Source organism: Pezoporus wallicus, unplaced genomic scaffold (genome assembly GCF_028554395.1).
Source record: "Pezoporus wallicus isolate ANWC-B61680 ecotype Strahan unplaced genomic scaffold, APGP_CSIRO_Pwel_v1 contig_7842, whole genome shotgun sequence".
Lineage (NCBI taxonomy): Eukaryota > Metazoa > Chordata > Aves > Psittaciformes > Psittacidae > Pezoporus > Pezoporus wallicus.
In genome coordinates this window covers 286567-310654 of record NW_026638766.1, presented here as the reverse complement: position 1 = coordinate 310654, position 24088 = coordinate 286567, and the positions used below count along the sequence as shown (strand labels likewise).

Sequence of the window (24088 nt, the reverse complement as noted above, 5' to 3'; positions counted from 1 at the left end):
GTGCCCAAAAGGGCTGCAGGAAATCTGGAGAGGGGCTTGGGACAAGGGCTTGCAGGGACAGGCCAAGGGGAATGGCTTTAACCTGCCCGAGGGGAGATTGAGATGAGCAGAAGCTCATGCTCTTAGGCAGAAGCTCTTCCCTGTAAGGGTGCTGAGGCGCTGGCACAGGGTGCCCAGAGAAGCTGTGGCTGCCCCATCCCTGGCAGTGTTCAAGGCCAGGTTGGACACAGGGGCTTGGAGCAAGCTGCTCTAGGGGCAGGTGTCCCTGCCTGTGGCAGGGGTTGGAACTGGAGGAGCTTTAAGGTTCCTTCAACGCAAACCAGTTTGTATTCTGTGAATTCGGGTGTCTGTCCTTTTACAGGACCCATTCAAATAGGAATGGAGGAGATGGCGCTTCCTGGGTCTCAGCCCTGCACATAGCAGAGTAACTTGAGCTGTGCTCAGCCGGGACCCGGCGTTGAGCCTGGTGTGAGCTGCCCCGCCCCGCAGTGCCCCCACCGGCTGGAGGGGGAGAGCTCCGCACCCCGCGGCCTGAGCCCCCCTGAAGGGGAGCCTCCTCTCTCCGGGGCAGGCTGCACCGGGGCGAGGGGAGCCTCAGCGCCCTCCCTTGTCACCGCAGTAAAAGCCGATCGCCCGGTACCGCTAAGCAGAAGGAGCCCGGGCGGGCCGGCAGCAGCGGCGCTGTTCGGGAGCGCGTCTCCTGGCGGGTTTCCTCGCACCGAGCAGGGGTGACCGGCACAGATCGTCCTGCCCCGGCCCGGGCGCGGCTGACGGGTGCCGGAGCAGGGGCTCGGGCTCGGTGTCGCAGGCTCCTCCCGCCGCGGGCGGGGACCCTGCAGCCGCTCCGCTCCGCTCCTCCGGTTGCCGCCGCCCTGCCCAGGCTGTGGTCGGTCCTGCCGCGGCCCCTCCGGGCGGCTCCGCTCCCTCCGAGGTAGGTGCCTCCCTCGGCCGTGCTCAGCCGCGCTCCGGGGGGGTCTCAGCGCTCGGTGTCAGCAGCGGTAGGAGCGCAGGGTCCCGCGGACGGGCTTCGGGAGAACGCGAACAAAGGCGGCACCGGCGGTATCAGCTCCCGGCCGTGCCGGTGGCTGCGGGAGAGTTCAGTCACCTGCGGTTTCTCCGGGACAGAAGCGATAGGAGAGCGCTCTGTATTGCTCTTACTGCCTGGTCCCGGTTGTTCAGCAGCACCCCCCGCCCTGAGCAGCGCTTAAGCGATAATGAGGTGTAAGAGAAACTATTTGCGACCCCCTCTGAGCTGCGGTCCCCTTCCGAGAAAGCGCGGTAGTGGCCCGTCAGTGGTAACTCTAACCCTGCTCGCCTCGCGTGTGAAGGTCTGACCCTTACCTCAGTGCTGCTGAGCACTTTTCCCTGTCGGAGAGCACAGTCTGCTCATAAAGCCCTGGCGCTGGCACTCAGGTGGGCACATGTCCTGCCTTCTCCAGGAAGCAGCAGCATAACGTTGCCCAGCTCTGCTGGGAGTGACCCCTGGGAATCGCCATCAAGGAGTCATTTTGCTTTGCAGGAGGTGACCCAAGAGTGGTGGAGAGAGCTGAGCCTGGGCTGAGCACATCATGGGAGCAAACACCTCCCGCAAGTCACCCCCCTTAGATGAAAACACAGATGGTAAGAGCTCTTCCCAGTCGTTGTCTTGGACTGCAGAGTCCACCAATGCAGAGATGGTGACTCTGAGAGCTGCCCCCAGCTCCTGTGACAGAGTTGCAAACACCCAGAGGTTTTGGTTAACCAGAGGAATACCAGTGTCTGCTGCAGCAGCATGTCCTTGGTCGCCTGCAGAGCTGTGGTCCAGTGTCAGGTGGTCCTTTTGCTTCCTCTCTGTGCAGCTGGGCACTGGGAGAACGTTGTCAGAAGTTTGGTTTTGAGATGTCTCAGGGATGCTGGTGGTGCGTTGAAGGCAGTGAGGAAATGCTGTGCTTGTGGAGGTGGGGGAGGTTTGTTCTGGAGACCAAGCACAAAGAGGACGAGTTTGAAGTGTGATGGGAAGATAGCTTCAGCAATGCATGTTCCTGTCCCTGCTTTGGGCTTGGTGGGAGGGACACAGAGAAGGACCTGGTCAGCAGAGGTGGAGGCTCCCAGTGGCTGCCCTGCTGGGCAGCTCTACCCACTGGCACTTGAAGACCAGAATGAGGGCTTGGTTGGCTGGAAAAGGAGAATAAATTGCTGAAGAGCAGTGTTCAAGGCCAGTGTCACTGTGCTGCCAAGTGTATAGTCAGTCATTAAAAGATTGTTCCATAAATGTATTTTCTGTTGCATGACTCAGCTTGCTCACTGCCATATGCGTTTTCACCTGGGGCAGTAAATCTTCTCAGGCCAGTGATTTCTTATGAAAGCCAGTTCTGTGCTTGAAAGGGGCTTGGTTTCTGCAAACAAAACTTGGCAGCACATGAAGCCCTTGTGAGCCCTGTGGCAAAGGGCACTGGGCTTCCCAAGTGTGAAATGCTGTGCCCCATGATCAGTGTGTTTGTGTCTTGCTGGGAAGTCAAGGGAAGGACCTGGTCCAGACCATCTCAAGTAGTTCAATGTTGAGCTGTTGAGTTTCAGTGAGCTCAGAGGTCACCCTTGCACTCAGTTGCAGTGTCCAGTCTGGTGCAGTTGTGCTTTCATGGCCCTTAAAAAGTGGTGGCATGTTTTTTCTCTAATTAGTTGTACTTTAATATATGGGGGGAGAGAGAAACCCAACTGAAATGGAGAGGTCCCCTATTCACTTTTCTGTTTTCTTGGCAAAGAAACGGTCTCTCAGACCAGAGACTGCATCACCTTCCATGTCACAATCTTGTCATTCAGTTAAGAGCTGCTGGGTACAGCCAGAAGCAGGACAGCAGCTCCTCTGCTCCATGACACTGTGGGGTCACTTCCCCAGCTGAGGCTGGTGGGGAGCAGCTCCACCTCTTCAGCTGTGTCATGGAGAGGCTTTTCCTTTGGAACCTACGTAGGTGTCAACAGCAACAGCCTGAGTGATGTCAGTGCTCCGGTGCACAGCTCAAATCCCACCTCTGCCGGGCTCATGAGCATTTTGCCATTCCACCCAGGCATTGGGTCTGCCTCTCAGAGAACTGTGCTTGAACCCCCCCAACAAAACAGCTTGTAGAATACTCAGGCAGTTGCAACGAGGCGAAGCTTTTTGCAAAACAGGGTCGTGAAGGGGCTGACCTGAGAGTGGAAACATCTGGATTTATATTGAGCTGAGTGGACCACTTTATGCTGCGCAGAGACAGGCACAGAACAGGGCCTGTGCTCGCTCGTTGTCCTTTGGCTCTCACACAGACACGATGCCTCCTGCAGGTTTTTCCAAATCGCTGTTGCTGTAATTTGTTTTCTGTGTACCATAAGTTTCATTTGTCAGGTGACACCCCCCCCCCCCCCCCCCCCCCCCGTGTGGCTCAGTTTGCCTTTGGCTGAAGCAGGATGACAGTAGTATTTTTCTCTTAGTGTTTCCTCCAAGTAGGCACAGTTGTGCATAATAAGCTCATGAGATGAAAAGAAAATATAATGAACAGAAGGTTCAGTGCTCCAAGGCGATCTCAGCTCCTGATGCAGCCAGGATGAACCCATGTTAAAACTGGATTTTGTTTGTGCTGCTTCTGGGCACAAGGGTGTGGAAAGCATCCTGGGGGATGGCAGACAGATATCCTCCCCAGCTGGCCAGATCTGTTGGAAGAAGCAGAAATAAGTAGTAGGTGAGGGCAGTGGCAGGGTGAGATGGACATATATCATTCTGTGGCCTTTTGCCGATGTCCTCTCCAGCCCACCATCAGCTGCTCTGCCTTTACATTGCTCTGGGACTGAGAAGTGCGTTAGATCTGTCTTTGTTTCTTCGCCTGGATCTGCATCACGTTCAGGTCCCCCACACGGAGGGACTTACGTTATCATTCTTGATCTGCTGGCAGCACTTGTTTTCCTGAGGCTACAGAGCAGAGAAGGGACAGAAGGCATATAATGAAAATGGGGGAAATGCGTGACAAAAGGAAGGCAAGCCCTACCAGATCATGCAGTGTTGTGCTGGCTGTACTGGGGTGGGTGGGGATGGGATGACCTGAGCCCCGAAAGCATCAACTTCCACTTGGCAGGTAGAGTTCAGGTTCTTGGCAGGGCTGACTTGTCTCCGATAAGGGTGTGTTTTGGGGCTGGTTAGGTTCTGCTTTTTTTTTTTTAAATTTAAATGTTGTTCCTTGAACCTGGGTTTAGAAATACAACCCCTGCTTCCACAATGGTGTTTCATGCTTATGCTTCAGTTACTTCTTTATAGCAATTCTGTTATCTTGTTTGGCATCTCTTAAACATAATCTGTCTGAGTTGGCATATTGCATGAATTTTCCCTCTGAAGGGCAAATGCTTGGGGTTTTTCAGTTTTAGATGCCATCAGGCAGTGAAATGAGGTTTGTCAAATATGTAGATGTGTCTTCAGGATGAAGAGCACGTGTTTGGTTCCTGATTTGGGCACCGCAAATTTCAGTACCCTCTGGAAGTGAGACTCGGGATTGGCTCACTGTGAAAACTGGGGATGGTAGGAAAGCTAAAACAGAGGTTAAATGTGATTGTGCTGAGATTGAGAGTTAAATACAAAGTATGCAGGTTAGCTTTCTTGTGACCAGCTCAGCTATTTATTAAAAGGAAAGGACCTTCCCCTGGTGCATTGAGGGGTGTCCCTGTGGTTTGGTCCAGCCAGCAGCAAGACCTTTCCTTAGCTGATGGCTGCTGGGCACCAGCCTCTTGGAGAAGCATTAGCAGGATCCAGAACATTCAACTCAGTAACCACTGCTATGGTGCCTTATCCAGCAAGCAGCAGCAGGGTTTGAGCCCAGTGCAGTTAAATTGTGTTTGCTGTATGGTAATTTGATTTGCTGTTTCTCTGGATCTATTTATTGCCTGAGATGAAACACAGGCAGCTTCATCCTGGCTGATCAGAAACACTTGATGTGTAGGGTCCTTCAGATTGGCCCTTACAGAACATTCTCTCTCGCTGTGCAGATGCCCAGCTCCTGGCTCCATCCCCCGCCAGAGGCCAGGAGGTGAAATGCACATTCACGTTCCTCCCTCTTGTTCCAGTGCGTGGTCTGCAAAGCTGCTGCTCTTCTGTCTCCCTTCTGAGCAGAATCAACCATTCTGGATGCTGTGCGGCAGCAGAGCTTTGCCCACGTCGCTGTGTTTATCTTGCTCAGTTATCAAACAGCTGTCTAGAATACCACAGGGAGGAGCAGATCCGGCTGTCCATCGATGTCTTCACCTCGTATGAGTGTTTGATGGACTCAACTTGTTTGAATTTGGTTTCAGCAGGAACAAGATGAGGCTTTCATGATTAATAGGCAGGGCAGAGTGAAAACATTCACTGATGGTTCCTTGCCTGACCTGCTGTTGACAAAGGCTGACCCAGGGAACTTGCCTTTGTAGCTGAGCTGCAAAGAGAAAAAGCTGTTAAACACCAGGTTTAAAACAGCACCCAGGTCTCCAAAAGCAACAGGGTATCCTCTTATGGAGAAAAAGTAGAAATCATGTAACAGCATCAAACGTTTGCTCGGCTATTTAATATGTGAATGTTTGCTCTTTCTTGCAGTCACCTTTGACCATTTTGAGATATTGAGAGCTATTGGGAAGGGCAGCTTCGGAAAAGTAAGTATTTTGTGAACTAATCACCGTTTGGACAGCTGGGAATGTAATAGATTGAGAAATGGGTGAATTAGAGGCTCATGTGAGAGTAAAGAAATAAACCCCTGCACTGGCAATGAGCTTTGACCGGAGCTTCAACTCCTGGTAATCAAGAGGGAAACAGAGCCCAATTCCTCATCCACACTGTAGCCACCATCTCTATTACAGGAGATTAAAATGGGAAACTGACAAATCAAATGAGCTGACTTTCAGTATGCTTCTGGATAAGCGTTTTCTGAGGTTCCCCTTCAAATCAACACTGAACATCATGATGCAGCTTTAATAAAGAACTACAGTCAACATGAAAGACTGGCAATTTTAAGAGGGTATTTCTGTGAAACTCAGAGTTTGCTGTTAAGCATCAGGTTACGGTCATGCATTTTATTTTAATGCTGTTAAGGAATTGCCCACTTGCATACGCCGACAGAGTTCTAGAAAGTCATTTACCACCTCCTGTAAAGGCACACTCTGCCAGGAATGGGGTATGTGCTTTAGGTACAGAGTGTGACAGAAATCTCTAGACAGATTTACTTGGTGGTTGAAAGAAACTTTGCATCCCAAACTCAAAGCGTTACGGAAACAAGTCTGGAAAACTGGTCTGTTTTGTTTTACTCAGACAAACCCCAAGTCTTCCCTTGAACCAAGGTTTCTTTCAGGAATTGATAAAATACAACTAAAGAAAGATTAAAATTCAAAACCCAATAACCTCAAACAAAGCTTGAGGTTCATTGTGAGCTGAATGAAGCTTACCAAGAAGGTGCTGCTCCCCAGTTTCTAACCTGAAGTTCTGTGATGGAAAGGACTTGTCCGAACAGTAACTGATGTGGGAAGGATAGACGTGACCAAGATTATACAGTGCTGTTAAATAAAACATTGACTTGTGTGCAATTCCCTGTCTCCTGTCTTTGTGGTGACAAATTCTTTCCCCTCACCTTCCCATCATCAACGTTTCTTTGGCTGAAAACTGGGTGAGAAATTTACTTGTGAGCTCCAGGGTTGCAGTGTCAGCATGTGGAGCTGTGAATTTGGCAGCGTGGACTTTGCTAAAGCCCATGGAGAACACCCATGTGACTGCCTAAATCTACTGAGAACTCATCTCTGCTTTATCTCTCTGTTTGCTCACTTAGGTCTGTGTTGTGCAAAAGAACGACACCAAGAAGATGTATGCCATGAAATATATGAATAAACAGAAGTGCGTGGAGCGTAATGAAGTGAGAAACGTTTTCAAGGAGCTGCAGATTATGCAGGGCCTGGAACACCCTTTCCTGGTTAATTTATGGTAAGATACTGCTCATTTGCTTGCTGGCTAAGTCAGTGTGGTCAGTTAGAGATAGATGTCTTTGAGACCTGACTTGCACATTTCTGTGCTCTGGACAAGGCACGTCCTGCACCGTGGCTCGGTCCCATGAGGCTCCTCAGCTGTTCCACTGACTGGGACTCTGTTCTTAGAGGAATCTCATTTAATTAAACAAGAAGTTATCTCCCCTGACCCCCCAGACAAGCACAGGAGAGTTTATTCATGTGTTCCCTTGTGGTTTCTTCCTAGGCAGGCATTGCTTGTGACCATAACCCACTGTTATTTAATTGTGCTCTTTACAACAAGCAGCAGCTCCCAGGACCATGCAGTAAGAGCACAGGGTCAATAGCCAAGCAGTGCTTTCTTCTCATCACCTCCCGATTCTGATTTTGTGATTTGTTTTGTGCTTTAAACAGCCTTCCTTAATACCTTATTGATATTTGACTGAGCTTCTGCTTATCAGCAAAGATAAAAGCAATTTATCAGTGAATTTACTGACAGACAAATAATACCATTCAAATTCTATTGCAGAAACCCAAATAGCTATTAGGGAAATGTGTGTGTAAAAAAGTCTCCTTCCTTCAAGAGTACCTGATAAATGCAACGTACACACTCTGGTAATAGTCCTTTTTCAACCATTAGCAATGGGATTGACCATCTGAGTGATAAAAGATGCTCTAATTCTTCCCCCTCTGATTCAGCATGTTTTGGGGCAGTAGAAAGGAATTTTAAATAACTCTATTACTGTTACTCTGCCAGGTTGATTTTATTAGGACACCAGTAATATTTCAAGTGGTGTGGTCTCATACAGCACACGACGCAGTGGCAAATACACTGTAGTTACAGGATCGCTCTGGGGTGGTGGGGAATTACATTTATTGGATATTGGATTTATTTTTAGAAGGAGGTAGAACTTATCAATGCTAAACACAAAATGTGAGGCTAAACCACACTGAAGATCACAAATCTTAAATAACTTAATGTTCCTTTTTGCAGCCTCCTGAAACCTGAATGCTCTTTGGTCAACTCTCGTGATTTTGATAGTATGGCCATTCAGTGTTGTTCTAACCAGGGTATAAATGAGAACCATGTATCTAGACCTCCCAGAGCCTTGGACATAGCTCCAAACCTTGCACTCCTACTTGAACAAGCAGTTCCAGGCAAAACAGAGCAGCTGAGAACTAAACAACATATGGGTAGACCTTCACAGAGCAAATCAGCTGAATGTCCCTACTTTCATGTTGCTTCTGGCTTAGGGATGCCTTTAGCATTTCCTTAGCTTTCCTGCACTCTGAATGGTACATGCACTATAAGCTTTGTGTGGAGTAATACTTTGTTTCTCTGATGCTGCTCATCACATGAAGATGCTCATGCATTGTGAGAGGAAATCCATGAGAAAAAAGCTCATAGCCAGTCGCTGCCTCAGAGGGGCACTTGGTGAACAGTTGCATCAAGTGAGGTCACTTAAAGAGGAACATCAGAGAGCAGCAGCTGCATCCCCTACTGTGTGGAGCCAATGGTTTTATTGACTGTTATGGATCTGAAGCTAAATTATGGTCATCTCAGGTATGCCAGTAGGAGCTTAGTTGCAACAGGAAAGGGAGCATGGAAAGGTCATGAAAATATTATTTCCCAATTGAAAAAGTTCCAAGAAATGATGAGTATTCCCAGGGGTACCATATGTCTCATTATAACCTGTCTTTTTTCAGTATACTTTAACCATGCTTACACCATTCTAGGTACTCATTCCAGGATGAAGAAGATATGTTTATGGTGGTAGACCTGCTGCTTGGAGGGGACCTGCGATACCACCTCCAGCAGAATGTGCGGTTCCAAGAAGGCACCGTGAAGCTCTTCATCTGTGAGCTGGTGCTGGCCCTCGACTATCTCCAGAGCAGGCACATCATCCACAGGTCAGCTGGGGACCTCGGAGGAGGGCTGGTGCTCGTAGGCTGAATGTTTCTGTGTAAAACACCATGTTTCCCAGCGAAATGAGCTGTAGCTCATTAACATCTGTCCTGGTCCAGGGTGAGTAGGCATCAGCATTCAGAATTCCCCTATTATTACATTCATAGGTATTTGCCTTTTGCTCCTCTCTCTGTACCACACAGAAAGACAAGGAATGAGACCAAACATGGCAGTTCTCTGTATGAGGTTAATCCCTTTCTAGAAATGGTGAGAGTTTCTTTTTGGTCACCAAGATTTTTTATGGCCAGTGAAAGAGTATTTGAGCTCTCCCCACACAGTGGGAGACCTACAGAGTAACAGGGGAGGTAGAGCTTTTCCCTGGTTGGAGAGGCAGGGTCAGCTCTGGATGGACAGATGGATGTGCAACTGCTTCCTGCTGGTGAACTGGGCCATGCAAACCTCAGGGATCCTCCATATTTTGACTTGGTGGCTGCAAACAGGGAGTGTAAAGAGGGAGTGACCAGCAGGGGGTTAGTAAAGATGGGAAGAAGATTATCCCATTTAAAAGTACCACTTTAGAAGCGCAGCTCCTGGTTTCTCAGGGGTCCCACATCCCGTGCTGCTGGCTTGCTCTGTACCTGTGCAGATCTCTACCCTGATGCACCTGATCCCAGCGTCCCAGCCGCCCTCAGATGTGCTCCGGTGTGTGGCGACAGGTACGTCGTGCTGGCACCTGCTCACCCACACCAAATAATGCATGAGCATGAATTACACACCATGAAATGCAGCCTCGCTGTCTCTGTCCTGGGCAGTGAGGGGTAAATTCTGCTGCTGGCTTGGCCTGAACTATTTGAGTGGGGCACAGGCATGAGGAAGAACAGAGAAGAAATCCTTCTCTGTTAGTAATACATCACAAGTAGTAGTACTGTTTATAGGACTCAAGGGCTAGAGGCTCAATGTTGTAAGAATAAGTCTGAAGGATGATGATGATAATGATGATCATCATAATGATGAATGACAAGATAGCTACAGGAGCACAGGGTGCCTGGGGCTGCAGTCCCCTTTCCAAGCTGTAAACATAGGTGGGGAAAAGCTAAAGTTCAGGCTGCAGTGTGTACTTCAAGCAGCCCTACATGTTTAAGGCGAATCAAGCACAACAAAACATGCATGGCAGTTGGTCAAATTTGCAAATTATTTGATTAACACTGAGTGCAAGTTGTTTAATTACCACTGTGACCCAGTGGGACAGGGGTAGGTTGATAAAGTGACTGTGCTGAGTCAGTTGAGCTGCAACATCTGTAATGAGGAGACAGGCAAGTGTTTGCTTGTTTTGTCTGAACAAAGCTGTGCAGAGACAGCAAACACAGACCGATGGTTGGAATTATTTCCCACGTGCATGCAGAAGAGTGGTAGGAAATGGCGTAATTAGTTCATGAAAAACAAATGATCAATAAACAAAACTATCCCTGTTCATTGTTTGCATCATGGGAAGGATCTCGCTGTGCCGGTGCAAGTCCATAGGCTTCGCACCAGACTGAGTTCAGAAAAGGCCCCAGTGAAAAGAAAAACAATATTAAGAAAAGATCGAAAGCTGGATTAGAAACGAAAACCTTTGTGGTTCATTTCAAAACTTCAAACATGCTTTTCTACCAGGGGATTCAAAGAACCCATTTTTTTTCCAAACCCTGTTTGCTGAAACATTTCCTAAAGCTGTTGCTTAAGTCGGTGTTTTCTCCCAAGCGTGGCATCCCCATTTTTCACAGTCAGATATGGAGCTTCCTTCCCTCTGGGCTGTTTGGCTCTAACCTGAGGCAGTTTTGCTGCACTGACAAGGAAAACCAGCTGCATACCTGAGGCCACCTGAACTCCTGATAAAGACTCTGGTCCCTGTGCTTACCTGTGTGCTGGGGGTGGCACAAGGGAGGGGACTGGTATTTAGAGCCCACTGGAGCAGTTTTGGTGAGAAGATACCAGAGAACAGAAACGGTGAGATGCCTTTTCCTGGTTCCAGGGGGGTGGGTGAGTTCAAACTCTATCTCAGTGACTGCATTCTTAAAGATAAGATCCTAAACCTGCTCATTTCCTTCCTCTGGGCTGGCAGGGCACCAGGGCAGTGCAGGGTCTGCGTCTGCCCCATGCATGGTGCTTGGCTGCCAGGTGCCTGAGGGCAGGTGAATGGGAACTGATGTAATGAGCTCATTAAAACCAGGTAATGTCTTGTAAAGTCACTCAGGTGGATACAGTAGGCATATCAGGTATACACGTTGTCCCTTCAAGCGAAAGCATTGCAATAGGTATTATTACTTCGGGTTTTCTTTGTTGGTTGTTTTTAACAAAACCTGTGGGGACCCATGTGTTTCTAAGCAAAGATGTTGAAATAATTGCATTTTTATTTAATAAATGGGGAACATACAGTACTGAAAGAGATTACAAAGTTAACAGGAGAGGAAAGAGAAAAAGAAGCTCCAACATTGTCAGTGGACTGCCTGAGTGCTGCTAGTCCGAACCACAGCAGCCATCACAGCCATAGCCTTGAACCACCCCTCTGCTTCTGCTCTTTGGTTAGCTGTTCTCTTATGCCCAAATCAAACCCTGCAGGAATATCAGAGCTGAAGAGCCCCAGCAAAGGCACCTTCTCAGGCACAATGTCCCTGGAAGTGAGCCCCTCTGGAGCCTGGGCTTTCCTAAAGCATCTGCAGCCGTGTTCCATGTCACTTCCTTAGGCTAATGGCTGTCTCTCCTCTGCCTTTTCTCTTAGAGACATCAAGCCTGACAACATTTTACTGGATGAGCATGGTAAGTGTCACTTGCTTTGTGGTCGTGCATTCAGAACCAGGACATCCAAGGTGAAGTCCAGGTTGTCAATTTTCCTCACTTTGTGTTGCTTAGTCTCAGCTCAGACAGGACCAGGACCATCCTTCCATGCTTTGGTTGTTGTCTTTTGCTTTTTGAGTGGCAGCATCTTGTACCTTCATGGCACTAGGCACCCTGTGATGCAGTGATGTTTATGAGGGTGCCTCAGAGTTTCGTCCACACCTCCTCAGACTGATTGACCTGACAGCGTCCCAGGACCAACGCTTTTTGTGTGCCTGCGGTCAGTTGCCTTGCAGACCTTATTTTAAGACCTTCATGGCTCTTGCTTTAAACTTCCTCAAAATATAATCATTTTAATGGAAATGCTCATGTAATTGCAGGCTGGGTGTGATGTAGACTCACAAATAGAATGAATCATGGCTGAACAGATAATCCTTTTCAGGTATTCAGATTCAGGTATTTTCTTTTTCCTTGAGCATCTGACATTGGGAGGGAGCTCCAAAGAGGATCTGAGGCAGGGGATGTAAGAGATGTTGTTTTATTTTCCCCTTTAGCCTTAGTTTAGGAATGTCATCGCTTCAGAGGCTGTGATGGAGATGCTGAAGCTCCCGAGGAGCGGCTGCGGCTGCCGCGTGTGACCAGGGTTGCCCGGCAGCGCCCGAGCCCGAGCTCTCCCCCTCTCTCCTCCGCGCTGGCTCATGATTTATTGAGGAGCCGTCAGCCGAGCTGCGCCCGGCCTCGCTGCCGCCCCGTGCACGGACCCGGCCCGGTGCCGGGCCAGCCCCAGCCGCGGGTGCTCTGTCACCATCTCCCGAGAGCCTCTGTGCCCCACAGGAAGGGGGGGACAGGCCACCCGGGAGGGTTCTGGGAGCACTAGAACCGCAGAAACATAGGTCAGCATTCCCAAAGGGGGAAAAAACAAGAGGCTTGTCTTTGCAGTTGCATTCAGCTCAGCAGGATGTAACCTGCAAAGTTCTGTAATGACTGCAATTTAGGCTGATTTTGAGTTTATTCCCTGCTTACTGTGACGGTTTAACTGTCTGCTGCAGAGGTTTCAGTTATTTTGTGTGGATTTACCCCTGACTTCAGTGTCCTTCTGACTATGACTTGTAGTATTTCTCTTCTTCATTCATGGCAACAAAGGTGCATCCTCTCATGCATACAGAAAGCTTTGTGTACACACAATTCAATTTTTTTCTTGTCCCCACAGCAACTGTTATTGTGACATTTTCATCTGTAGTTAGCCTGGATTGTGCTTGTTTTCCAGCATCTCTTTCCCCATGGAGCAGAGCTGCAGCTCCCCATTCTCTCTTCAGCATTCACCAGGTTTTCACAACTGATGTTTTGTGATCACAAAACGCATGCTATCTGCCAACATCAGTTCTTTATAATGTTCTTGATTGAGGCCGGTCCCCAGGGAGTATTTAAGCGCCTGAAGACCTTCAGCAGTCAGACTTCAGCCCTTCACTTTTAGATTCTTCTTGACCCCAACTCTGTCCTTTGGCTCTTCCTCCTTTCCAGCTGTGAAGTACCTCTGCAGCTGAGACTCCTGTGTCATGAACTTGGCACACATCTCATGCCTTTGCCTCTGTCACCCTGTTTGGTGACATTCTGTATTAGCATAGCACTTTCAGCTAAGAAATTAAAATGAGGCATAAATAAAGTGGAATAGTGGGCAGCTGTCTTTCTGTGCAATAAATAAAGCAATTGTTCAACATCAGCAATTGGGATCAGGTCCCACAGTGAAAAATCCTCAGCTGCTGACCACCTTCAGCGGTCATTCCAAGCACAAAGTGACTTTCTCCTGTGATGAGCAGTCGATTTGGCTCAGTGACAGCACAGCTCACCTGGGAATAAAAGAATATAACAGATGGCAGTTTCCAAGAATTGTGACTATTTCATCAGCAGGTTTTGGCCATGTCACTTGCCTAATAAAGCTGGAGAAAAGCTCAAACTAAAACTGAGAGGTTTTTTTGTTTGTTTGTCTGTTTTTTGCCAGAGCCCTATAATGCCTTCGCTCAGTATTATTTCTTGAGGGCAGTGCTAAAATGGATGAGTTCCTGCCAACGCAGGCACTGCAGGCACAGCTCATTTGCTCTCATCTAAGAATGTTACAGAACAGTTTGTCTAAGAGCCTCCATACTCCACAGCTCCTAATGCCTCTGTTTCCATATTCCTTAAAATATTACCTTAGTTGAATCTGCAGCAGCTTTGTATTTTTTGTTCAAAAGATGATCTGGAAAGATGACGGAATTATGTAGTAAGTGGTGCTGAATATAATGAGAAAGTTCTTTGCCTCAATGTAGAACCACAGGCTTGATCCGAAAGCTTCAGGCAGACAGGATGAGCTTGGGAAGGATGCCGTGCCTGGAGCACAGCTCTGGCTGCACTCAGAGGTGCTGAGCACTCAGGAAAACATGAGCCTTAAGCCCTGACTCTGAACGCCCGCAGAGGCGCCCATCGCACCCCTCAGCCCTCCCGCTCCACAGCGCCGCAGTCGCAGCTCCGCCTGCTCGCACCGTCTGCAGCCTCCCTGCTCGGCCCCAGCGGCTTGGTTTGGTCAATTCCCAAGTGAGCTGGTTCATAAAACGTGTGATTTATTTGAAGTTGATAGTTTAAAAGAGACATCCAGAGAAAGGCATGTTTGTGCTTGGAATAGCAAATTCTTTACAAGTCTTTGTGATTCATCTGTATGAAAACAGCTCCCCACGATGTGGAATGAGAGCTAGAGATGAAAGGAAACAATGCAAGGACAGAGAGGACACATCCAGCCAGGACAGTTGTGTATCATTCTTTCCTCTCAAGTACTCCCTAGTGATTGCTACCTGCTCTTTAGCAGCAGACGGCTTAAGCAAGAAGGAGGGACATGTGCCCTGACAGATCCGTCAGATACCATGTGAGAGGTGAGCCCTGACAGCGTTTTTAGGTGAAATCATGAATTTAACTTTTATTCCCCAGATTTTCCCCACCTAGATCAGGTATTTGCAGCATGGAAACCTGTATCACTATTCTTGAATAACACATGTGTAGGCACAAAACCAAAGATTTACTTAAATGCTTCATAGCATCCAGAAGAGACAGCAGGAGTTCATTGGCAAAGCAGCAACTTTCAGACACATAAAGGTGATCTTATTCTATTTACCTCATGAACTAAAAAGAGTGAATTTCTAGCTGTTGAAGCTAACAACTGGGGGCAGTGTTGTAGCATCTCGGTCAGTAGAAGCCACTTTAATTTGATCTCCGTGGTTAGAGAAAATGAGCAATTCAGCCACTCTCTGTTATTGCAGAGGAAGACAATGACTCTGCAAAACACCAGGTACAAAAGACCTGATGTTTTGATAATGAGCCCACCTTTGTCAGGGTGAGCAAGTTCAGTGCCTGGGAGGATGATGAGGTCTGGAAGAACAAACCACCTGCATCTGATCAGAAGAACTGGGCTGAACTAACCCACAAGTTTCAGTGAAGTGAAGCCAGCCTTACACTGATCACCTGCCCTGCTCTGCATGATTGCTATGCTCACTGATGTGAGTTTAGGGAATAAGGAACAATAATTTAAGTGCTTGGAAAAAATAAGTGGAAGTAGAAGAGCAGGCGAGAGCTAGGTGGAAGCGTTTCCCTTCTCATCCCTGCAGATCACATCCACCTCCTATTTCCTTTCCTGTTTCCAGGTAGCAGTGACAGCAGAAACTGTTCCTACACCCAGTGGAGGGTTTGATGATGTTTAAATTTCTGGCACAAGGCTCTTCTGCTTGGAGCAAAAGCATCTGTTTCATTGCAGAGACATCCTCTAAAGATGAGAACGGAGAGTGCTTAGTACCTGGGAACCCCAAAGGGCAGTAGGTAGAAAGCCAAAAATATCAAGGATTTTTTTCCCCTCCCTCAAAAGCATGATGGAAATTTTTCTTTGTGACGTCAGTTCCCCCCCCCCCCCCCCCGATTTAGGAAGCCTCAAACCAATCATCATTTAACAGCTTCTTGGAGAACTCCATTGTTTTGCTCCCCAAAAGGTAGCTACGGGGATATCTGATGTAACCAGACACATCTGTGAGCTGCCTCCTGCAAGCTGAAACACACCAGTTCTTCCACCAAAATATTTTGCTCCTGGAAACTCTTTTCCATGGAGTATTTCATTTAAAGATTGATTCAAAGCTGTTCATCCTGTGAAATTAAAGCTAATCAAGTAAGACATTAACCTCTGTCTTTCAGGACACGTGCACATCACTGATTTCAATATTGCCACAATGCTGACTAAAGAAATAAAAGTCACCACCATCGCTGGCACAAAGCCTTACATGGGTAAGAACCACTGACAATTGGGTGTTCTTCAGTTGCCATTTTATGGCCTTCATTTGGCAGCTGTGGTAGGAAACGGGTCAAGTCCTTTTTGGTGGGAGCTCAAACTCTCTTTTCCCCCTAGTATGTAGCAAAAATGCACTTATTGGAAGTGAGAAACAAGCTCAAGAGGTGCTGCAGGGCAACGGGACAGGACTCCCTCCCCAGTAACACCCTGATGCAGCTGGAAAACATGCGTACACCTACTGATTGCATACAACAATGCAAGCTGCTAACATAGATTTTAGAGCCACTGTGTCATACTGACAGCATGGTTTTGATTACAACAGAAGACAGTTGCACTTGTGAGATCTCAGAGCATTTCACAAGCAGCAGTCAAGCCATGTAATGATGGTGCAATGCTCTTGCTGCCCTTGCAAAGGAAAAGGAAGCACAGAGGCTTGTATTTGGTCCCTCAGTACGCTAGCACAAGTCTTACACTGCTGCATCACTAGTGATAATTTGAAGTTTTATATAAACTGGCTGCTTTAAAAACTAGCATTACACTGGTCAGACCAAGCGGTGGAAGTAGGACTTGCTGAGCTCCCAAGCCACAGCATCGCTCAGCATGCAGGGAGGACCCATGTCCTAGTGTCAGGCTGCCACAGCAGAGAGCACTGCTAGCACCAGGGAGAGATGGGTGAGGCTTTAGCTCTAACCTGTACCCCAAGGACAGCAGCAGGACAGGAGGGCAATCCTGGGGTAAACTGACTCTGGAGCGGGTGGATGCCTCCATGGCAGCCTCTGGCCAGCTGCAGGAACAGTTTTCATAAGCAAATCAGCACCCACAGAGCGCTCGCTCCCGGTGCGGACCTTGTCTTCCTGGTACTCCAAATGTGCATTTTTCTTTTCCACTTTTTGAGAGGAACACAGAAAACTGACTTACGGTCACTTACTGTCTAAATCAGCAAAGCAGCTGACTTTAAATCAGCAAGAGCCCCACTTAATACTTTTTACACAAGCACAGTTAATAAGCATAAAGCAAAGTAACACTGACATAACCTGGGAGGAATCAGGGCTGGAGAAGGCAGGTAATGAGCCAGAGAGGAACTCTGAGCTGAGGCTGAATGAAGCTGTGCAAACACAACACAGAAAGGTCTCTGCAACTGTAAAGTGAAGTTTTCTAACTAAAGCAAAAGCACTCAAAACCATCTCTACACAACTAACACAACTGCTCCCACAGAAGTTACACACTTTCACATGCAGCAATACTGCCTCTGAGAGCTGAGTAACAGAAAACACATCCTCCCTGCAGCTACTACATAGCTGAATCCCTCGGGGCAATCTCCTGGGAATCCCTTTTTATCCAATGACCAAGCTGACCTCCCACCTTTGCATCACAGGTGCAGTCCTTTTAAAAAGGAAACATGCACTAATGAAGGCTTTGCTCTTGGTCTGGGGTTTTTTAGAGCAAGTCTTGCCTCCATCTCACATCAAAATCCTATTGCATTTTTTCCCCTTACTGTGAAAAGGCAAATTTATTGGCTAACCCCCCCATTTCATCCTGTGCCTCCACCCCCTCCCTATCAGCAGGCACAGAGGAGCCAGAACACTGCCTTTGAACACAGGGGAAGGTGTTCCGTGCCGTGCCGTGGTCAGTCAGCAGGGTCACGTTTTCAAGGTGTATGTGTTCCCACGGCAGGCAAGTGTCTGGGCTAAGCTGGCGTCCCGGGTGCTGGGTCAGGCTGGCTCGCACCGAGACAGCCCTCGGTGCCAGGCAGGACTGGGGCCGGTGGGAGCAGCGGCTGCGCGGCACACGGCGGGGTGGGAGATCCGGGGCTTTGCACCCATGGGTGTCAGCTCTTCACACTGCGGCACCTCGGCTGGGACGTTTCTGCACTGCAAGGCTGGGACAGCAGCAGAGGAGCCTGACACGCTCGGCAGGTGAATTGCTGCAGGGACACGTGTGTGTTCTGATCGGGGTCCACCTCCGTGCTGTTCCGTGCAGGACTGTGCCACCAGCGCTGCCCCTCTTTTGAACTAAAAAGCAGCAAAGATGTGGTGAAGGGAAATGTGTGAATTTGTGTCCTGGTAGAACCGCAGGGCTGCTCCCTGGGGCACACACCAGGCGTTCTGGTGCCTCACCTGAGACATCAGCAAGGCAAACTTTCCTTTTTCTGTGCTCTGCAGCACCTGAGATGTTTAACTCCACAAAACCCACTGGCTACTCCTTCGCTGTGGACTGGTGGTCACTGGGGATCACGGCCTATGAGCTGCTCCGGACCCGGGTATTGTGCATGCAGCTCCTGTCTCCATCCATCCATCCATCCATCCATCCATCCATCCATCCATCCATCCATCCATCCATCCATCCATCCATCCATCCCTCCCTCCCTCACTCACTCCCTGCGTTCCTCCCTTCCTCCCTTTCCTTAAACACTCTGTTGGAAAGGTTAATGCTTTAGAACAGGGATGAAAGACCCAAGGCAAATTCCAGGCTTTCAGGGTTATCAAGCTATAGGAAACAGAACCACGTCTTCACCAGGGTTCCTGTGATCACAGCTAAGAGCTCAGAGGAGCTGTCGCGATACAGAATAGCATGGCACAACAGCTCCCTGCTGCACTCAAGGCCTCTGAGTTGATGTAAGCTGGGCAAGGCAAACGAGCAACAACTCTTCTAGTCTGGGCTGCAGTATAATTTACTTTGAGCTCCCATCCTGCAGGAAAAAAACACTTGGAAAACAAATCTCATTGCTGTTGTAATAAGATTGAGCAGTTTGAGCAAAAGCAAGCTGCAACATGTAAATTAATCAGAACAATCCCTGCCTGCCATGTCAGTGCTCTGCTGTTAGCTCTGGTAAGGTTGGGAGCTGCGTAGGCAGATGATGAGATTTGCGGGTTGGAAGTGCTGTGTGAAAAAAGAGGGACAGAATTATTCAAATTGCATTCTTCTAAGCAAAATGTGTTTAAAATCGTGTGAGGATAGGAAACTGCTTCGAGTCCAGCTATGTAGAATAAGCTTTTAAGAAACGCTGTCATCAGTCTTTGCAGAACGCTTTATTAAATGCCTTGATTAATATATTTTAAAGAACAGATTTTCAAATGGTGAGTGATCAAGTTAGCGAACATGAAGGGGACGCTGCTGCCTGACCTGTTGGGTAATGGAGGCAGTGTGCCCCTGTGAACATACTAACATAACACTTGAGTTTTCCATTTGTAATGTTAAGTGAACGGCAGGACTGTTCATCACATCGATTTTTGACTCGATGGCCCTGTTTTCAGGGATGGGAGCAGAAGTGCTGGTTTGGGTTTTGCCTCCCTCCTGTCCTGCTGTTTAAGTATCTGGCTGTTGTCACAGTTCTTGCTGACATTATTCTGTTTATTTCAACTGTGCTGCGATCACACAGGGAGAGACTTTCAATGGGAGGATGGGGAATCTACAAGGAGGCTTCATTTGAAGCTTCTTTGCTCTAAAAAAGACTTCCCCAGGGGTCTGAAAACCCAGATGAATTAAAATGCTTTCTTGGTGGCACTTTTCCCAGAGGCCGTATCACATTCGCTCCAACACTTCCACAGACGAAATTGCTCACGTGTTCAGGACGGCCACAGTGATGTACCCTGCGGCGTGGTCCACGGACATGGTGTTGCTCATCAAAAAGGTGAGGGCAGCGTGGGAGTGGAGGGCTCAGGGCTGCCTGTATCTGGGCACTGAGCCCTTCATCGTGCTTTGTAGCCTTTGCAGTCATTGCAAACTGTGTCCAGACCCAGTGCTGGAGACCTTCAGGTGGTAAATGTCCAGCTTCTCATGCTGCAGCTGCACTAATACAGTAACCAGCTGGCAGTGCTGCATCCCGCACTGACAGGGATGGAGTCTGTGCTGACAGGCATGACTGCTGCTAATGTGGTTCCTCTAAGGACACAGGCAGACTTTGGTTTCACTGTTTCTCCTATAAGTTTGTCTCTCTGGAATGACATACCATAAAATAGATATTCACATATGTGTCAATAAATCTGGCAAAAAAACCCCTAACAACCCTGCCTTTTTTATTTAAAAAACTCCATATTTTTCCCAGTATTTAAAAGATTTGCAAGAAGTGCTGGTACTGTTGAAATCCTTTGGTGCCATGTGCTTTATGTACCACTGCAATTATTTTTTAATAAAGCTGCTATCATGAATTGCTTCAGAATCATTAGTAGAACCATTTTGAGGCTGGAATCATGTTTGAAGTGAAGCCACATCTTCAGTAAACAAAACTATGGCTTGACAGTGTCAGACACTGTTTGCTTACAGTGGCAGCAAAGCTGGAATAGTGAACTCAGCGTAACAGCATTAGCTGCAAGTTTTGGAAAGTACGTATATAGCTTTCTAATTTTCAAATGCAGGCCATGAAGTAGCACTTACTGCAGCTTTCATCTGACCTTTGGTCCGAATGTTTTGTAGAAATATTTTGTCATCTCTAATGAAATACTCTCAAACTTTTTCATGAAAATGAGACATCATTTCTTTGCTGAGACAGAACCATGGCATATTTTCCAAGAAGAGAATTGAAGAATATCTCCATTTGCTTAAAATTAAATGGAGCTAATATTTTATTAGGCTTAGCAGTAATACGGGGTATCTACTGCAGATGTCCTCTGTGTTGTTATGTTGGAAGCGTCTGCCCAGCCCATGACACACCACAAGCTGTACAGGCTCCCGTGTGAATGAATAATGCAATGCCTCAGTTATTTAGATTTCCAAGTGCCCCATGGCAGCGGGTTCAGCAGCCAGATGTGTTAGACATGAGCCAGCTGTGCTTCCGTCCCAGCTGTATTTGTTACCGTTCAAGGCAAGCTCTCACTTGCAGCAAAGCTGCATTGCGGGCGCTGGGACGGGAGCACGGGGCTCTGCAGAGAGCATGAACTGCAGGGACAGGAGCGCGGCGCTGACTGCCCGACCTGGCACAGGACAGGGGCTGGGGGCTCCTCATCCACCCCTTTCTGGGGGGTTTGGATCATCTGGGCTTCCTGCTACATCTCTGGAGTGTGTATTACCAGGAGTTTATGAAACCGAGTCCTTGAACAGAGACAAACCTCAATTATTTCCTTCCACACAAGTAATTCCTAGGGCAAAATAAGCTGTGTGAATGCATTATTTCACATGGGAATTACACTTATGAATATTCCATTACTAGAGTGAGAAAACAGAGGATGTTTACAGATACAGTATTAAATTTGGGATACAAAGGCATAACTTTAACTCCCCATTCTGAAACCTTTTTAACCTTGAACAAGCTGTTTCATGTCACTGCACTGCCTCATTGCTTGAAATGCAGATAAAAGTTGCTCATAAAGACAAGAGTTAAAGGCTGTGAGCCCCTCGCACATGCTGTTGAAGGGTATCTGAGCCAGAATAAGAGAGGAGGAACCAGTCAAAGCAGCAGCATTAATGCAGTGTCACCGGTGTCACTGAGCCCATCCAGCAGAGTGTCTGAGTGTCTGACCGGGAGGGCAGCGGCCTGCTGGACCCCAGCACAGTCTCTGATCTCCCACCTCAGGGCCTCACTCTCTCACCTCTTCTGTTTAATTCTCACTGCAGTTGCTTGAGCTGAACCCTGAGAAGCGTTTTTCTCAGCTGAAAGATATCCAGGACTTCCCGTATCTGTCAGACGTGAACTGGGATGCTGTTCTCCAGAAAAGGATAATGCCAGAATTCATTCCCATGGTAAGGAGCTGGACTTTTATAGGTGTTGCAGGCTGCAGTCTGTCCTCTCGCCAGGCACCAGGTCACAGGAGTTCTCACAGTTTTCCACAAGAGCATCAGATGCCACAAGGGATAGGGGATAGAGAGGCATGGGCAGGATTTCCACTTTCCTGTGTGTGTAATAAGGAGCAATGGGGACCGACTACAAAGTGCGGGTGCCCCAGAACTGATCTACTCTGTTTATAATATTCCCAGAATTTCTGGATGCAGAACTGGTCCGAGCAGGTGAAGCACACACTGACAGCCCTTGTGAGCAACCTGCGCTGAGCAGCCTTTCTTAGCTGCTTTGGACCTGCTCTGGGAATGCAAAGACCAATCACCAGACACAGGCTCCCGAGCAGCCTGGAGATCCCCCACCGGTTCAGGGCAATCGTTTCTTCCTGTGATGGCTCTCCTGAACAAGCCCCTTCTTTTTAGTAAAATTACAAGTGCAGTAGATTAGAGTTTCTGATCCTTTTTTAATTGGATTGAAAGCACAGAAGTAACATAACCCGTATAGAAAATAATCAGGCTGCGGGTGCAGAGTTACTCTGGTTTTCAGGCAAACAAAAGTTGGGCTAACTACGCACATTTGTTACGTGCATGTGTTTTCCCCCTTTGTAGCTGGTTTTCCCTGGGGTGGGTGCACATGCACTGCTTTAAAGCCAGGTCCGCAGGCTGCTGCTGCACTCCTCCCCAGCACAGACACACCACCCCTCACTTCAAAGCAGCTGAAAGGCAGAGCAGAAGCAGGGAGCACGAAGCAGTTATTGTCAGCCCTCGGCAGTGTGCCCTGGCTGAAGGGATGATGTGCAGTGGGTGCCCTGTGTGTGCCGAACCGTGGGTTCAGCTCAGGTTTGCACAATTCAGCTCCTGGAGGCTGTCCAAAGACTCTTCAGGATGGGCTCTGATCACTTCAGGGCACCTCTCCCCTCTCCAGAAAGGCAGACTCAACTGTGACCCAACCTTCGAACTGGAAGAAATGATCCTAGAATCAAAACCTCTTCACAAGAAAAAAAAGCGCTTGGCTAAGAAGGAGAAAGACACCAGCAGAAGCAATTCCTCCCAGGTGAGAGCGAGCAGGTACAAGCACGTGGTCAAGAAGTCTCTCATTTTCCAGTTAAGCTGATTGCCATGCAGCCAGATCACAGCAAACTGTATAAACAGACTGGTTTTTTTCCCTTGTGACCAACTTTATTCCCAAAACTCTTCCGCATCTTCCCTCTGGTGGAAGGCAGCACATGTACACATGGGTTTTGTATGAGGAGAATCTGAATGCCCTTCTCCCCACTGCAGTGCTAAAGACGCTTTTTATACCTAAATGCTTTTTATACCTAAAGATAAATATATTTATACGTAGATGCTTTTTATACCTGAAGATACTTATATTGCCTTGGAATTCTCCTTGTAATATCTTTCTGTGTCAGCTGTGAATCTGTTCCTCATCTCTCTATTTTTCTATTTGATTGTGAAAGGCCTGCCACCTGCAGAAGCACCTGGAGATGCTCCAGAGGGACTTCATTGTTTTCAACAGAGAAAAGTAAGTACTGGTGCAGAGGCAGCACAAGAGATCCTGTTCTTGCCAAAGCCTTTGACAGACCTGGCTTTGGGCTCTTGGTAAACGCTGCATGTGGGGCGGAGGCGCAGGGTACTGCTGGTCTGCCAGGACCCACGTGGCATTTCTGTGCTCGAGGTCCCAGCCTGCACTGAGTGCCCCATCTGTGTGGGCAGATGCTCAATGTGGGGGCTCAGGGCTGCAGGGCTCAGTGCAGCTCCTTGGGAAGGCACAGCCCGTGCCAGGGAACTGGATGCTCCCAGACAGTCACATCATGGTGTGGGCCATGGCACTGCCTGGGCTTTCCCCCACAGCAAAACCATCCCTTTCTCTCCCTAAGGGCAAGACACCACCACAACAACATCCAGGAGACCCTGACACTGGCAAAGAGCAAAGGCACGTACAAGGAGGACAACTAGAACAGCAACCCCTGAGCACACCTGCACACCTTCACCATGCTGGGACACCACTGCTGCCAGGACCCTGACCACTGCCTGGTGCCAGGCGGGAGTTGGGGCACCCACTTCCTCTGCTTCCACCCTACAGCCAGTGGATCCTGGGCATGGGGAGAGAGGCTGTGGGTGCTGCCCTTGTGACTTGCCACAGTCAGTTAGACTGAAATCCTGCTATTTTGCCTGTCTTGGTGGCAGGAATGCGACTGTGTGAAATGGATGAGACACTCTTCATTCAACCCATCCTTTGGGTTGGCTTGCCAGCATCACAGCCCTTGGTGCTGCCAGCAGCATGACGGAAGGGCCACGCGTGCACTGCCTGTAGAAGTGTCATCACTCCTATCACTCCTGGTGACAGCAGCATGGGTCCAGGTTCCGTGGAGGTTGGAAACCCACATCCTCACAGCCAG

At 48.4% G+C, this 24088-nt stretch overlaps 1 protein-coding gene across 1 annotated transcript; it reads left to right on the top strand.

The window, feature by feature from the left end:
• Window positions 1–839: 839 nt before the first annotated feature.
• Window positions 840–23694, top strand: STK32A (serine/threonine kinase 32A). Its single transcript, XM_057412409.1, has 13 exons — window positions 840–931; window positions 1440–1620; window positions 5567–5622; window positions 6786–6937; window positions 8695–8868; window positions 11622–11659; window positions 15884–15973; window positions 18140–18237; window positions 19492–19608; window positions 21528–21653; window positions 22612–22740; window positions 23147–23211; window positions 23567–23694. Exons 2-13 carry the CDS (start codon window positions 1569–1571, stop codon window positions 23643–23645), a joined length of 1176 nt encoding a protein of 391 aa, XP_057268392.1. The 5' UTR covers window positions 840–931; window positions 1440–1568; the 3' UTR covers window positions 23646–23694.
• Window positions 23695–24088: the final 394 nt, after the last annotated feature.

What these genes read in the sequence shown, in the direction of transcription:
- STK32A (XM_057412409.1), top strand. Translation starts at nt 1,569, where the DNA reads ATGGGAGCAAACACCTCCCGCAAGTCACCCCCCTTAGATGAAAACACA. An exon ending in CATTTTACTGGATGAGCATG is followed by an intron (nt 11,660 to 15,883) that starts GTAAGTGTCACT and finishes TCTGTCTTTCAG; the next exon opens with GACACGTGCACATCACTGAT. An exon ending in ATGAGCTGCTCCGGACCCGG is followed by an intron (nt 18,238 to 19,491) that starts GTATTGTGCATG and finishes CACTTTTCCCAG; the next exon opens with AGGCCGTATCACATTCGCTC.